The following is a 15,503-nucleotide window of genomic DNA, read 5'->3' as shown; positions in this document are numbered from 1 at the left end:
TTTATATTCATAGATATTCTTACTATTGGCTTCATTGAGTAATTGAGTATGTACATAATAAATATATAAACAGTGATTTTAGAAAATATAAAACACTTAATAGAAATATGGGTAGAAGACATGAGTATACAACACATATAAAAGACAATACAGCTATTTAAGACACAACAAAAGTTAAATATATAGTAGTTAAAAATTCCATTAAAAGGCATGATGAATACTATTTTAAGCCCTGTAGATTACCAAAAAAAAAAAAAAAAATCCCAAACTATTGATGACATCATTGATGTCAAGCATCATTGATGACAAGAGCAAGAGAAAAATCAGCAGTACTGTAATACTGGTGGGAGCATAAACTAGTATTATCTTTAGATTCATAAAATCTTCACTGTTTTTGGCCACATCATTTCACTTCTAGAATTCTATTTTAACAAAGTGATTTGAACTAATTTTGTTGAAATGATTTAAAAAGAAAAAGAAAAAATATCATTCAAAAGTAAGCAGCCTTAAGGTTCGTCATTGGATCTTTAGAGGGGCAAATGATTTTAGCTTGATTTATTATGTTGTTTTATAATGAAGATCAGGCTCCTTTCTGAACTATGGTTGTTTTCAGCTTTGTTTCTTAAACCTTTATATATTATCTGAGGATATATTTTCTTTCCTTGCCTTTCTTTTCCCTTCTCCTTCCTTCCTTGTAAAAAAAACATTTTCCTTTCCTGTATAAAGACTGTGTATTACTTTTAGAATATTTACAATGTAAATATGTGTTCATTCAAAAGTCAACTTTTATTATAAGATAATTTATAAAGTGAACATAAAATTGTACAGTAAATAATCTATACTTCCAAAAAGGTTGTGTGTGTGTGTGTGTGTGTGTGTGTGTGTGTTTGCATGTGTGTAAGACAGGGAGAAAAAGAGATTGAAAAATTGAGAGAGAATTCAGTTGGGGAAATTTTGATGACTATACATGAGCCTCTTTATGATTTTTGTGTGAAACAGTGTAATGGGGCCTCTTGTAATTAGGTCTTTAGGGCTTTATTTCTGAAGTCTCATGTTTTATACATATTTCATTTATGAAGCAATTTAAAGTTGCCCATAGAGGTTTAGAGAGGTCCTTAAGAACACTTAAATTGTGTCCTAAAGCATGGAGCAGATTCTTTAGATATTTGTGGGTCCACAATGGGGCAGTGTTTTAGCCTGGGCTTTATGGGGAAATTGCCCCATTCCTAAAATGCATGGTTAAGTATCAGTTTCCTTCCTATTTCGAACTAGAGGAATCTAATGGTGCTTTGTCTGAACTAGCAGAATTTATCTTTGTATTCACACCTGTAACAGTCATGTGTCTATAAATGTCAAACAATCAGTGAGTTACTATGGCCAAATGATTACTCACTAGTAGCTGCCTCTTTGGAGGCTCAGCTACTAATGTGGAGTCATGAAGATTGGCTGCAAGTAGAAAAGCAGGACAAAATCATCTGTTGCTGCAACCTAGAGAGACAGGCAGTCTCTGGTTTGAAGGTAAGTTACTGCAAAGACAGGAAACAAACTTATCATCGATAAGTAGGAGTTGGACTGATGGTTTTAAAAGTGTCAATTTTGAACATGAGATGTTTTTCCTCATTGAGAGATTGAGTGTTAGAAAGGGAACTTAAGGGTCTAGTGACTGCGATGTGGTGGGGGAAAAAGAGCTGTGAGACCAAAAGAGCAGTTCTGTATGCAAAGACCACTGCACAACCAACTGGAAGGAATTTGCCCAGCAGGATGAGTTACTTTTATTAACGTTCAGCTTTTTGGTGTGTTACATCGTATTTGGACACTGTTATTTACTTGAGCGAATTGAGGCTTACTACAGGGTGTACAGTAGACTATGTGTTCTTTGGTAAACAAGTCATCGCTGGTCCTCTAGCAACAGCTCAGTTCCATTTGGTTCAGTCACTTAAGAACCAGGTGAACTGTGTTCCAGGTCCTGTTCTAGGGCCTCTTTATACAGAGATAACATACGAGGAGGATCCTATGACCAATTTGGATTTTTTAAAGAAACTGAACAGTATCATTTTGTGAACTGAAAAAGAAAATTTACCAAGCAATGCATAGCCAGAAAGACACCTGCTTGGGCATTATTCTAGTATGTTTGCATGCAGTATTGGGGACTATTTTGAATATCTGCTTTTCGATCATTAGGTTATAATTGTAAAAGTGAGTAACTTTTCCTTTTCCTTTTCCTTTTTATGTCAAGAGGCTTGCTAAAAATGTTAAAATAGTCTTAGTCAAAAAAGTTAGTCATGTGTTTTAAGACAAGGAACACACTGGTACCTTACTACAACCCTATCTTTTTATAGAGGGAATTGAATTTGATATAAGGCAGAACTTGAGATGAGTTTTGCCATTTTGGCACCTAATTTTCTGGTGTCCAGAAGATTGGGGTGACTGTGATAAAGTGTATTAGGATCTGTATGTAGGATGAAATAATACCATTTGTCAGAACATTGTGTGTGATCTGATTAAGCTTTTAAGCTACATGTACTTGATAAAGAAATGACTGTTTCAGAGATGTAAAAAAAAAAGAAAAAAAAGGAAGAAATGAACAGAGAGGCATGAAGGAAACCACTGACAATGGGAAACCATTGTTGTGCTATTTGGATTATATGCACCAGCTCCTTAGTCATATAAACAAAATATTATGATATAAGTGTTTTTATCTTCATTCTTTACCAAGGATGATGATAATCAGAAACGTGCCCAGGCCATCTAGTTAAGAGGCAGAGATGGTGTTTGACCTAAGTTTGCCTCCAAAGTCTGTGTGCCTGACAGTGGTATGGAATGGCGTGTTAGAATATCATGTAGCATGGGGATAGCTAATGGAACCATGGCTTTGGCAGAGATGATTTTTCACTGGGGTGCATATAATCTTCAGTATTCAAGAACCCCTGGTGTACCTAATGCCTTGGGGGTCTCAAGTGGTTTGAGACCTAACCCAGAAAATATGACAAATTCTATAAGATGGAAATCTTCTAAAAAGTTAAATAATTTAAAAGCTAGGGCAAAGAGGATTTTAAAACAGGAAAATCAGATTTGGCTTTGGTGATCCCAAGAAGACTAGTTATGGTCTGAAAATGAGAAAATGGATCCTTATTTCAGAGCAAAGTGCCTCATAACATTAGGTGGACAAAGGAATTGAGAATGGAACAAGAATAATAGCTAGCATTTATTGAGCTATTATTTATTGAGCTATTATTTTGTTTGGGGGAATTTTACTACTCATAAAAGCAATAGTGCATTTAATGGAAAGGAAATGACATAGGATATAAGGATAGACCCTTAACTTGGTCAAAGAATAGTTTACAGCTTGATGGTGGGACAGGAGATGGTTATGGGCCTGAAAATCCTAATGATCCTATTTAAGTATCTTGAGTATTGAAAATTTGACTATATTTAGAGTACATATTAGTCTCCAAGTCTCATGTAGTGTGTAATACTGAACAAGTTAGAACAATTTTCAAACATACAGCCTTGTGTCCTATGACAATGGATGGTTTGATGTAGTATATGTCATGTAGTGATATAAGTGAAAGGAGAGAGAGAGGCAGGCAGTGAATCTCAAGAGCTTTAATGTTGCTTTTTAAATAATAAGCAATCTATTCATAAAGTGCCAAAATTTCAAAAAGTAGTAAAAGATATACTGTAAATAGCCAACTTTCCATTCCTGTTAATCAGCTATCCATTTCATTTTCTGGCGATAACTATTCTTGTTTCTTTGTCTAGAGATATTCTATATATGAGCAAAAATGCGTGTATGTATGTGTATCATAATACATATATAATATTTTTTCACAAATGTTAGTGTGTCATATGTACTATTCTGAGCATTAATTTTACAGTTAATATTTCTTAAAGATATTTCCACATCAATGTACAAAAAGGCCCATATTCTTTTTGACAGCAGAATAGTATTCCATTATTTCTATGTCCCCTTTTCCTGGAAATGTAAACTGTTTCCACATCTGCTAATACAGACAATATTTTAATGAATCAATTTGTATGTAAATCACTTTACACATGTGCTAGCATAACTAGTGATAATTACTTACAAGTAAATCTTGGTCAATGATTATATGTATGCTTTTATGATTTTGGCATATATTTCCAAATAGTCCTCCATAGAGGATGTACCAATTAGAGTGTACATTGAGAATATAGGAGTTCCTGTCTCCTTGCCCTTAGGAGGCAAGCCGTTAGAGGTGAAACCATGCCTTGTCCTTATGAGATCAGTGCATAGACATCTAAAGGATGAGTCATGGTGAGAGATGTAGGAAAATTCTCTGTAGCTCCCTGTGATGTTGGTCACTCAGTTTCTTGAAAACTTTTTTTTAATATATGTATGTGTGTGTGTGTGTGTGTGTGTGCGTAGTGTTTGTATATTCATACTTATATGTATAACTATATATAAACTTTAATGTACCAAATAAAATAACGATGTCAATTAACAGCAGGCACAACTTATATATACATATGTATGTATATTACCAATATATATTTTAATATATACTTATATATTACATGTTATACATATATTTGTTGTATGTGATATATAACTATATATTGTATATTATGCATAATTATGTATATTATATCCTTAGGGTATATTCTGAAATGTAGAATTTGGTAGAAAAGTCATGCATTTTTATCTGCGATTTTAAAAAAGAAAGATATTTGATAATTTATGGAAATTTAGATAATCTATTACATTATAATCTGAGGAAAATTCTGCAAATATACTCTAACCAAACCAAAATATAAATTAACATGTGGTCCTGAAGAGAATAGAAGAGAAACAGAAGAGAGAGGAACCAATAGTGAACAATTAGTAAATATAGAGTGGTAAATACATTGATGAAGAATATCCAATACGTATAGTGTAAGGGCTGAGAAAGAACTCTCAAAAAGGCTCATTGTAAGGAAATTATAAACACTTCTACATTATTTCACTGATTGAAATTTAGCAATTTGAGGATAGAAATGGGGGAATAAAAGTATTCTTGTAGTTCTGTCTTCATTTAATGTTTGAGGGATAGTTTAGGAGATTAGGCAGCACTCTAGTAAAAAAAAAATAATCATTATGAGCAAACGGTTGGGTCCTGTAAGCCAAATTTTGAGAGTAGAGAAAGAGAAGATATCCACTTATGGAATGGTAAAATTGAGTAGAGTGTTCAAGTTAATGAAAACAAATAAGAATGACAACTTAACCAGCAAAAATAAGGAAGTGGGAAAAAAAGAGAATGCACTAATGTAAAGTAAATAAGTTATAAAAATAAAGTATATGGAAAGAAGAAAATTAAATAGATTAATAACTATATTTTAAAGTGAATGGACTAAATACTTTCATATAAGACAGAGACTGTAAAAGGAGATTAAAAATTTAAACCAGATATATGTTACTTATAAGTAGTATACTTAAAGCGAGAAAGAGAAAGAAAAGTTGAAAATAATGGGATGCACTAAGAGTAGGCAAAAGCTCCCAAACTAAGAGGAAACAGGAGTGTAATAGAAATATCCTAGAAGTGGAAAATAAAGCACAAAACAGGAGAAAGGCCAATTAAGAACAGTCATAGTTTATAAAGATTATTAGCCATTAACAACACAGAAGTAAGCATATAAAAAAATCCTACTTATATAGGCAGAACATGCTTACCAATATTTATATATAATTTATTAATTATAGATGACAGAAGTTAATTATTTCAAAGGTTTGAATAATACATTAAATAAACTTGATTATATGTATACATGAATGCATGTATTGTGTATCTATATAAAATCATATGTCTCTCTCAAAGAGAATTCATATCTTTTGTTAACATTTACAACATGGATCAAGTAATTGGCTGCCAAAGTCTCCATAACTAGAGAATTATAGGTCATTTCTCATGTCATAAAATTGGAAATAACAAAAATCGAACACAAATATCTAATGACTAGAGTTCAAGAAACACACACTTGGGTAACTCCTGGTTTAAAGAGGAAAAGGAAAAATAATTATCTAGAAGTTAATGAAAAGAACATTTCATATCAAAATCTAAGTTTTTAGGAAACAACGTATTTTAAGAGCATGAATTACAGTTAGCAATAGGGAAGAAGGGAAATATTAAGGAATTTAGTTCTTATTTCATGAAATTAGAAAATCCAAATAAGCTTGAAAAAAATTTACAAACAAACTTCTTAAGTTCATAAGACAGGGAAAAAAAGATTGGAAAGGATAAATCTATCCAAAAGCCTCCTTTCCTTTTTTGAGAAGACCTGTAATATAGGGAAATGCCTTGTGAGACTAATACAGAAAAAATATCACTTAAGATAGTAAGGAAAAAGGAGATAGAACGTCTCACAAGGGAGAGCACAGATTATAAGGATTAAATGCAACCCTATGACAACACATTTGTAGCAAAATATAAAGTATTAAAATGAACTTCTCTCAAATCTCCATGTTGAAATCTTACTTCTTTCTGAACAGTCATCTATTTTGGTTTGATATTTCTTTTGAAACGTTAGTATTAGAAAATATTAGTAAATTAGTTTACAAAGTAATCTAGTCTATGAGCCAAGTTCTCTGCAAATTGAATAATTAAGAATTTATACTCTGCAGCCATATGGCTTGGGGTTAATCTTAGTTATACCATTATTTAGCTATATGACCTTGACCTTAGGCAAATTACTTAACTTTTATGTGCTTTATTTTCTTCCTCTGTTAATAAAGATGATGATGCTAACAACAGTAATTGCCTAATAGGGATGCCATTCAGACTAAATGAGGTAATGCATAAAGTAAGCAATTAGTAGTGGATTGGCACAGAGTGACAAAGAGTAGTCATTATTTTGTCTTTCATTTTATTCCTTTATTCAACACATATTTTTGAACATCTATTTCTGTGTCCACTTCACTATAGGTACTGGACTGTGGAAGTAAACAACAAAAGTACCTACCTTTGTAAAGTTTACATGCTGCTGGTCAAGACAGATAGTAACCATAACATTATAATTTCAAGGAGTGACAAGATCATTGATTTATTGTGTGGTGGTGTGTAGCCAGTAAAAATGGTTTATTGTTCAGTTACACATAAAATACAATACTAAGTTGTTATTATAACCTCTAGTTTACATATGTGATGATAAATATGATAAAAAGGCCAGGCTTCAGCAAGGAAGACTTAGGTTTGAGTCTGACTTAGCTCTGATATATATTTACCTTTAGTCAAGTTTACTTAATATTTATACTTTAGTTTATCTGTAAAATGTGGATTACAATACCTCTATTTTGGCACTATGATGAGATTAAATTACATGACACATTGCATGTAGCATAAAACATGTTAGTTTCCTCTTCCTTGCTTTGGTTCATTTTTGTATACTTCTTTTTTTTCTTTAGTCTTCTCCTTTAGAAATATTTTTCCCTTCTGGAAGAATATGGTACTTGTAAACTAGTACACATTTGAAAGTAATCGTAAAATACATATTTTGTTTTAACAAATTTTAATGTTTTACAGGTAAAAGAGAAACAGTAGAATGGAATGGGAAAATCAAACCATTCTGGTGGAATTCTTTTTAAAGGGACTTTCTGGCTACCCAAGGCTTGAGCTACTCTTTTTTGCACTGATCTTAATAATGTATGTTGTCATCCTTCTGGGCAATGGCTCCCTTATTTTAATCAGCATCTGGGACCCCCACCTTCACACCCCTATGTACTTCTTCCTGGGGAACCTCTCCTTCTTGGACATCTGCTACACCACCACCTCCATTCCCTCCACACTGGTGAGCTTCCTCTCAGAAAGAAAGACCATATCCTTCTCTGGCTGTGCAATACAGATGTTCCTCGGCTTGGCCATGGGGACAACAGAGTGTGTGCTCCTGGGCATGATGGCCTTTGACCGGTATGTGGCTATCTGCAACCCTCTAAGATATCCTGTCATCATGAGCAAGGATTCCTATGTGCCCATGGCAGCTGGGTCCTGGATCATAGGAGTCATCAACTCTGCAGTACAAACCACATTTGTAGTACAATTGCCTTTCTGTGGGAATAACGTCATCAATCATTTCTCCTGTGAAATTCTGGCTATCATGAAACTGGCCTGTGCTGACATCTCAGGCAACGAGTTCATCATGCTCGTGGCCACAACACTGTTTATATTGACACCACTGTTATTAATCATTATCTCTTACACATTAATCATTGTCAGCATCCTCAAAATTCGCTCTTCTGAGGGGAGAAGCAAAGTTTTCTCCACGTGCTCAGCCCATCTGACTGTGGTGATAATATTCTATGGAACCATTCTCTTCATGTACATGAAGCCCAAGTCTAAAGACACACTTAATTCAGAGGACTTGGATGCTACTGACAAACTTATATCCTTGTTTTATGGGGTTATTACTCCTATGATTAATCCTTTAATCTACAGTCTTAGGAACAAGGATGTGAAGGAGGCAGTAAAACACCTATTGAGAAGAAATGTTTTTAATAAGTAAATGGGAAAGGGACAGGTTATTTTTATAATCACAATATGAAAATCAATTAGGGAAACCAAAGAGCCTAATAGATCGGTTCTTGTTGCTGTGTCAAATTCATCTCTCAAATCTCTCAAGCTTTAAAAATTTTTTTGGTGCAGTGCGTAATGAAAATAAGTAAATGCCTATGTTTTAGGAGTCAGCGATTATGGTTTTTTCTTATTGTTCAAGAGCTTGAATGTGAGGGCAAGTAGAGGGGTAATGTAATAGTGAGAGAGATTTCCAGACAGGACAATGTTACCCTTTAAATGCTTTTTGATAAGATTATTTTCAAAACCAATTTAATATTTTCTTACTTTATAAGACAGAATAAAAACTTGTTTCAGATTTTTAAAACTGTTAAAATCATGAACTTACAATATTGTATTTACTAAAAAATATAATTTACTTGGAGCCTGTTCATATATGTAATGTTGGTTGTCCTCTGTCTAGGTAGCTGTACAATATTAAACTTTTTGGTTCTAGTATAATAATTTTTTATAACTTTTGTTCATATCCACTTATGAGGTATTAAGTTATTATTCTTTTCTACTTTCAACATATCTACTTTGACAGTCTTTTTTTCTGAAGGCCTTCTGATACATGGGATCTAACTGCTTTAGATGTGGAATTAAATGACTGATTTTTAAAGCCTTTTGAAAATTAAAAGAAAATAACTACTTAGTGAAATATCCATGGATAAAAGTAGAGCTATATCTTTTCCTTTGTACCACTGACTTTCTATCCATGAAGTATGTTGCTAATCCAGGAGGAATCTGTTATTATGGAATGGTGGATCTACCTTTAGATGGTTTTTACATTTGGTTTTTATCTGGGATTTCCATTTCTTTTCTATGTTATGGTAACATTCAGCTTTAAAAACATTTACTTTTATCATTTTATTTCTTCATCTGAATTTCATACTTTAAATATCCATATTAGATTTGAATGATTAATATTATATATTTTTTCTTCCTCTATCATATTATTCTCAGAGTTTTTTATTTAAAAATTTAAGTAATTTAGGTTATGTTTCTTTTTTAAAACAATATCCTATATTTTTTAAAAAATTAAATTGAAGTTAATTAACAAACAGTATAGTCTTGGCTTCAGGAGTAGAACCCAGTGATGCATCACTTATATATGACACCCAGTGCTCATCCTGAAAAGTGCTCTCCTTAATGCCCATCACCCATTTAATCCATCCCTCCACTCACCTCCACTCCAACAACCCTCAGTTTATTTTCTGTCTTTAAGAGTCTCTTATGGTTTGCCTCCCGCTCTGTTCTTATCTTATTTTTCCTTCTGAGCCCCTATGTTCATTTGTTGAGTTTCTCAAATTCCACATGTGAGTGAAATCATATGACATCTTTCTCTAATTTATAATACCCTGTAGTTCTATCCATGTTGTTGCAAATGGCAGGACTTCATTCTTTTTAATCACCAAGTAGTATTCCATTGTACATGTATACCACATCTTCTTTATCAGTTTGTCAGTTGGGTGGACATTTGGGCTCTTTCCATAATTTGGCTATAGTTGATAGTGCTGCTATGAACATTGGGGTGCATATGCCCCTTCGAATCAGCATTTTTGTATCTTTTGGTTAAATGTGTAGTAGTGCGATTACTAGTTCTATTATTAATTTTTTGAGGAAACTCCATACTGTTTTCCAGAGTGGCTGTATCAGTTTGCATTCCCGCCAACAGTGCAAAAGGGCTTCCCTGTCTCCACATCCTTGCCATCATCTGTTGTTCCTATCTCGAGAAGCAAGAAATGTCCCCAATACATAACCTAATCTTATAACTAGAAAGAAAGAAGCTAGAAAAGGAACAGGAAATAAAGCCCAAAACCAGCATAAGGGAAATAATAAACATTAGAGGAACTAAATGATATAGAATCCAAAGAAACCAAAACAGATAAATGAAACTAAGAGCTGTTTTTTGAAATAATAGCTTATGATTCTTTTAGAATTTTAGAAAACTTTAAGATATTAGGTTACTTGGTTTTACTCTTGTTTGATTGCTTCAGCTTTTTAAACACTGCTTAAAATTCTACATTATTTAATTGCTAATTTTTATTTAGATTTTAAAATTTTATTGTTTTTTTAACCTTTTAATTTTTTTAAAATCTTGTGTTTACTTTTAATTGTAAAATAGAGATTCATTTTCCTCTTATAGTTCAGAAAGAGGCAGCAGTGAGCATTTTATAGGATACTACATCACAAAAGAAAGGCCTCCTTTATTCCATTGTCATTCTACTTCTATCTCTGTCTCCTTGAATCTTTTATTTTTCTTAGTAATAATAGTAGTAAATAATTATTTTCTGGGAATGTCCTTCAGAAATTTGAGAGAACCACAAGTTCATGATCCTTCCAAGATCCTATATCTATCTAACGAACGAACGAACAAACGAACGACAGCAACAACAAAAAGACCTAAGACCTGAGTGACTTCTTGTAATGGTGTACTTTCTGAAACTATAAGGGGGATAAAATGTTTTAAATTTCTCCAATATGCAAAGCTGTTAGGATATACTGAGCCAACATTTGTCTAAAACCACGAGCTGTCAGCATACTCAAGGAGGTAGTGAAAGATTTGACTGACAAACCACAATAGAGGTTTTGTATAACAGGTTCACAGCCTGATGTACATCAAACATATTTATTCCCAAGATGGAGTTCTTGGGAATTTCTTTTCAGAACAGTCATATATGTATATCATATATATACTGTGTATGTGTGTGTATATATATATAAAGGAGTGTGTTTGTCACTCCTTTGCATTACTTTCTTTCATCATCATGATCAGTGAGAAGCTGGCTAGAACCCAGTTTATACAAAGTAAGATTTTAAAAAATGACATCAGAGTCTTTTCACTGATTCATGGTTTCCTGACTTTGTTGGATTTAGACTTGGTCATTGTGCAGCTGCCCAGAAAGTAGAACCACCATATTGCAGATTGGCCCTTCTTTGGAAAATGCTTAGGGGGCAGATAGACTAGCAATTTGTAAACTTTAGTTGGCTTTCTTAGGAGAGAGTGATGTGCCATTCAGAGGGGGACAGAATAACTGAAGGGTGACTAAACGAAAGTGTTTAGAGACTACTGGTTGTGGCTGATCTCTTGTTTCATACCACTATTTAGGCTTCAGGACCAGTCATTTCTACCTGTTCTTCAATGTCATCAATGCTGATGTCATTTTGATCCAGTTTGTGTCATCCCATGCATGGATTTACATTCCCTTCATTCCCTGAACTATAGCTAGCTCTGGGCTTCTGTTTACTAACTGACGATTTGAGGAAGATACAAAGGAATGACAATGCAGAAAAGGAAAAAAGAATAACCCTAATTAGACTTCAGATCTCACAGTATCTAACCTCCACCATGAGCTTTCATAAAGATTCCTTATCATCCGTCTCTCCACTAGGCTCTGGTCACCTGTTATGTTAATAGGGTTTACTGTTTCTCATTTAAGAATTATATCTTACATTTGTTATCATCCTTAGTCCCAGAGAAGCATGACTCCATGTACTTGCTTCTGGACCTTGGAAGACATCAGGTTCAGACCAAAACTTAAGTAGTTGCTGTCAGCTAGGGCACAAACAAAGCGTAATGCCAGTTTTTGTTTGTATGTTTTGTTTTGTTTGTTTGGTTTTGGTTTTGGTTTTTGTTTTTCTAGTCAAACATCTTGTGTCTTTGGAACATGATGGCCCTAATAGAATCAACCTTGGAATGGTGACCATATGTCTTATTTGCTCAGAACGAGTCTACTTAGCAGAGTTTCCCTGGTTTAATTAGTAATAGTTCACTTTCATTGTCAAGTGTCCTAGCTTGGATGAGAAGAAAAATTATGTAATGCCTTATAAGTGGAGATGAACAAAAAGTTATAAAAATAATACTATACTAGAATGAAAAAGTTTAATATTATATAGCTACATAGAACAAGGATAATCAGCATTTCATATTTGAATAGACTCCAAATAAATCAGATTCTTTTAGTAATTACAATATTATAAATTCATGATTTTAACTGAGTTTTAAAAATCTGAAACCAGTTTTCATTCTGTCTTGTAAAGAAAGTAACAAAATATCCTGGTAGTCCAAGCCTCCTTACCTTACTTTCTAGAACCTTTACATTTTTACCTTTCATACTGAGATACACAACACATCTGGAATTGATTAATTAACAATCTCTGGGCAGATCATGCCATGCTGTTTAGGGTGTCCTAAATTGTTTTCCACAATTTACTTGGAAATTTGTTAGTTTGCTTTACATTTATTAGACATCAGAGTAACATATTTTTGCTTATTTTTATTCTCTTCTGTTTTGTCTCACTAAAATCATTAGAATACATTTTATAGGATTTCTGGGAGCTCATTTACACCCAGTACTAAGAAAACGGACTTTATATTTGTAATTGTATTTTGGATCTAGAAATATTTTGTGTCGTCTACAATCTGCTTGTTTGTATTATAAGAGGAATCTTAATTTTTGAGGAACCTAAAACCTAGTTTTAAATAGTCCTTAGCCATTTTCAGGCACCAATACATTTTTCAAATAAAATTCTCTCATTTTACCTTATATGTCTTAACTCCTGAATATGTTACTCTAAGTACCAGAATTCGTAACCAGTACTAAAAGTAATGATAAATGATATAAATAATGAAAACAAATCGTCACTATTTATGAATAATGCTCTATGATGTAGGATACTCAAATGATCTATAGTATTGGACTTAAAAAGTGAATTAATGTCAACTGTACTTCAATTAAAAATTTTAAAAAATTGCAAAAAAGTGAATTTACCAAGATTGCTAAATATCAGTTTAGCATAGAAAAATCATTACATACCAATAACAAGAAAGTAGAAAATAGCATTTAAAGCAAAATTTATAATAGCATCAAAAATATAAAAATATATGACAAGACATTTATATAAGAAAAATCAGTATAACATTATTGAGAGAAATCTAAAAATACCTAAATTAATGGATTAGAAGATTCAATAGTATAAAGATGTCATTCTCTCTAAATTGAAATATAGGTTCAAGGCTATCTCAATCAAAATTCCAGCAGATTATTGTGCAAATTTATACACAGACACCAAAATATACAAATGCCAACACTAGCTAACCCACCCATAAAGAATAAATAATTTAGAGGGCCAAAATCAAATCTTATTATATACAGCTATAGCTAAAAAGACAATGTAGTATTTGTGCAAGGATAAGAATAATAGACTAATGGAACAGTACAAGAGGCCAAAAAGAGATCCAAACATATATGGTCAATTAGTTTATATCAACAGTGATACTGTAGTGCAGTGGGGAAGAGAGCTTTCAATAAAATCATATTGAGTCAAATAGTGTACACATAGTAAAAAATAAATCTTGACCTTGCCTGATACCATACACAAAAATTAATTCCAGATGGATTGTATATCTCAGTATGAAAGGCAAAAATGTAAAAGTTCTAGAAAGTAAGGTAGGAAGCTTGGACTCATCAGGATATTTTCCCTATGGATAAAAATAGGAGAGACAAATGAATAAAATTATGACTCTTTTAAGAGGGATAAAGACCAGGTGAGTCAGTGTTGGATAGGCGTTGAAACCATTTATTGCTACATCAGTGTTACATTGTTACAGTGAAACAGCATAATAAACAATCATAAAATCTCAGTGGTACACCAAAATAAACATTTATTCAAGTCTATGAGACACCTGGATCCATGTGACCTCAACTAAATTATCTTTATATCTCAAATCAGCTGTGAGTTGGCTTGCTGATTGTGGACTCACTCATTTGTTGGGGATTGACTGACTCATGTAAAGTGGCCTTGGCTGTTGGCAACTGAGGCACCTCAGTTCTGCTTAATGTGCATTTTATCCTCCAGTTGGATAACTTGGACATATTTTCATGATAATAGCAGAGATGGAAAAGAGAGGACTAACCTAAGTGAAAGTGCTTTACTAGTCTCTTCTTGCATTATATTTCTTAATGCTCCAGTGATCAAATCAAGCCACATGTGTAGGACCAAATCAGAGTAGGCAAGCCTAGGAAAGAGTGAAGAATTGGCGTCATTAATATAATTAATATACCACAATTGTATAAGATCACTTAGCTCACCAATAGTCGAGCTGAGGTTTAATTCACAACTCTTTACATCTGGTACTCATTCCAATGCACTATTCCTTCAAAGACTGTTATATAATCTTTATAAAATCACAATCATTGTGCTAAAAACTCAGGGTCTTCAAGGGACATTTGATAGTAGTCAGTTATCTGATTGATCAATGTTCTCCCTTTACTCTGTGGCCATTTAAAAGCTCAGTAAGGATGTTTTGTCTTCTGTTTCTCATATAACTGAAATATTTGGAGAGATTTCTGAAAATAATTCAGTTACTTTACAAGCTCAGAGGCCCTGTAGGAAGGCATTTATATAGTTTTTAATTGCAGTGTTTGCTATGTAATTCGAGGGCAATCTGCAGAAGGAATGCAGGAGGCAAATAGTGTCCTACAATTCTGCTTGCACAAAGGCTGCTCAGCAAACAAGTGTTTTATGGGCCCAGATAACTTGAATTAATTAAAATTTTTTTCACCTCATTTTTTGGTTCCCAATTAGTACATGGAACTTGGAGAATCAAACCCTGGAGAACTAGAAAGTTTCTTAACTTCTTTATGTTCCAGAATCACAGCATTAAATTGTTAAGGGAGTTGGAAAGTCCCTAATAGCAACAGGAGACTTTAGTAGTCTTAGATCCAGGGATAACCCTTTGGAAGTTTTAGAGAGCAGAGCATAGGTGGTGATTTTGGCAGAAAAAAATCTTTGTCATTATTTTTCTTAGTCAGTTATTTTTATATTTTTACCAAAAGCTCTGTGTGTTGAGAATTTGTGAATGAGGAAAGATCTGGCTTGATTTTTTGCAAACCAAGAGCATGCATATCCTTTTTCATTGCAATTTCTGAATAAAAATAC

The 15,503-nt window shown here is 33.1% G+C and overlaps 1 protein-coding gene across 1 annotated transcript; it reads left to right on the top strand.

Moving 5' to 3' along the window:
* Positions 1-7,554: 7,554 nt before the first annotated feature.
* Positions 7,555-8,511, top strand: LOC115499629 (olfactory receptor 13C2). Its single transcript, XM_030293744.1, has one exon. It carries the CDS (start codon positions 7,555-7,557, stop codon positions 8,509-8,511), a length of 957 nt encoding a protein of 318 aa, XP_030149604.1.
* Positions 8,512-15,503: the final 6,992 nt, after the last annotated feature.

The sequence above is a fragment of the Lynx canadensis genome, chromosome D4 (assembly GCF_007474595.2).
Source record: "Lynx canadensis isolate LIC74 chromosome D4, mLynCan4.pri.v2, whole genome shotgun sequence".
Classification (NCBI taxonomy): Eukaryota; Metazoa; Chordata; class Mammalia; order Carnivora; family Felidae; genus Lynx; species Lynx canadensis.
Note: the sequence above shows the minus strand (reverse complement) of the source record. Positions and strands in the feature narration are given on the sequence as shown.

Excerpts from the sequence above, each read along its gene's own strand:
- LOC115499629 (XM_030293744.1), top strand. The coding sequence starts at position 7,555 with ATGGAATGGGAAAATCAAACCATTCTGGTGGAATTCTTTTTAAAGGGA.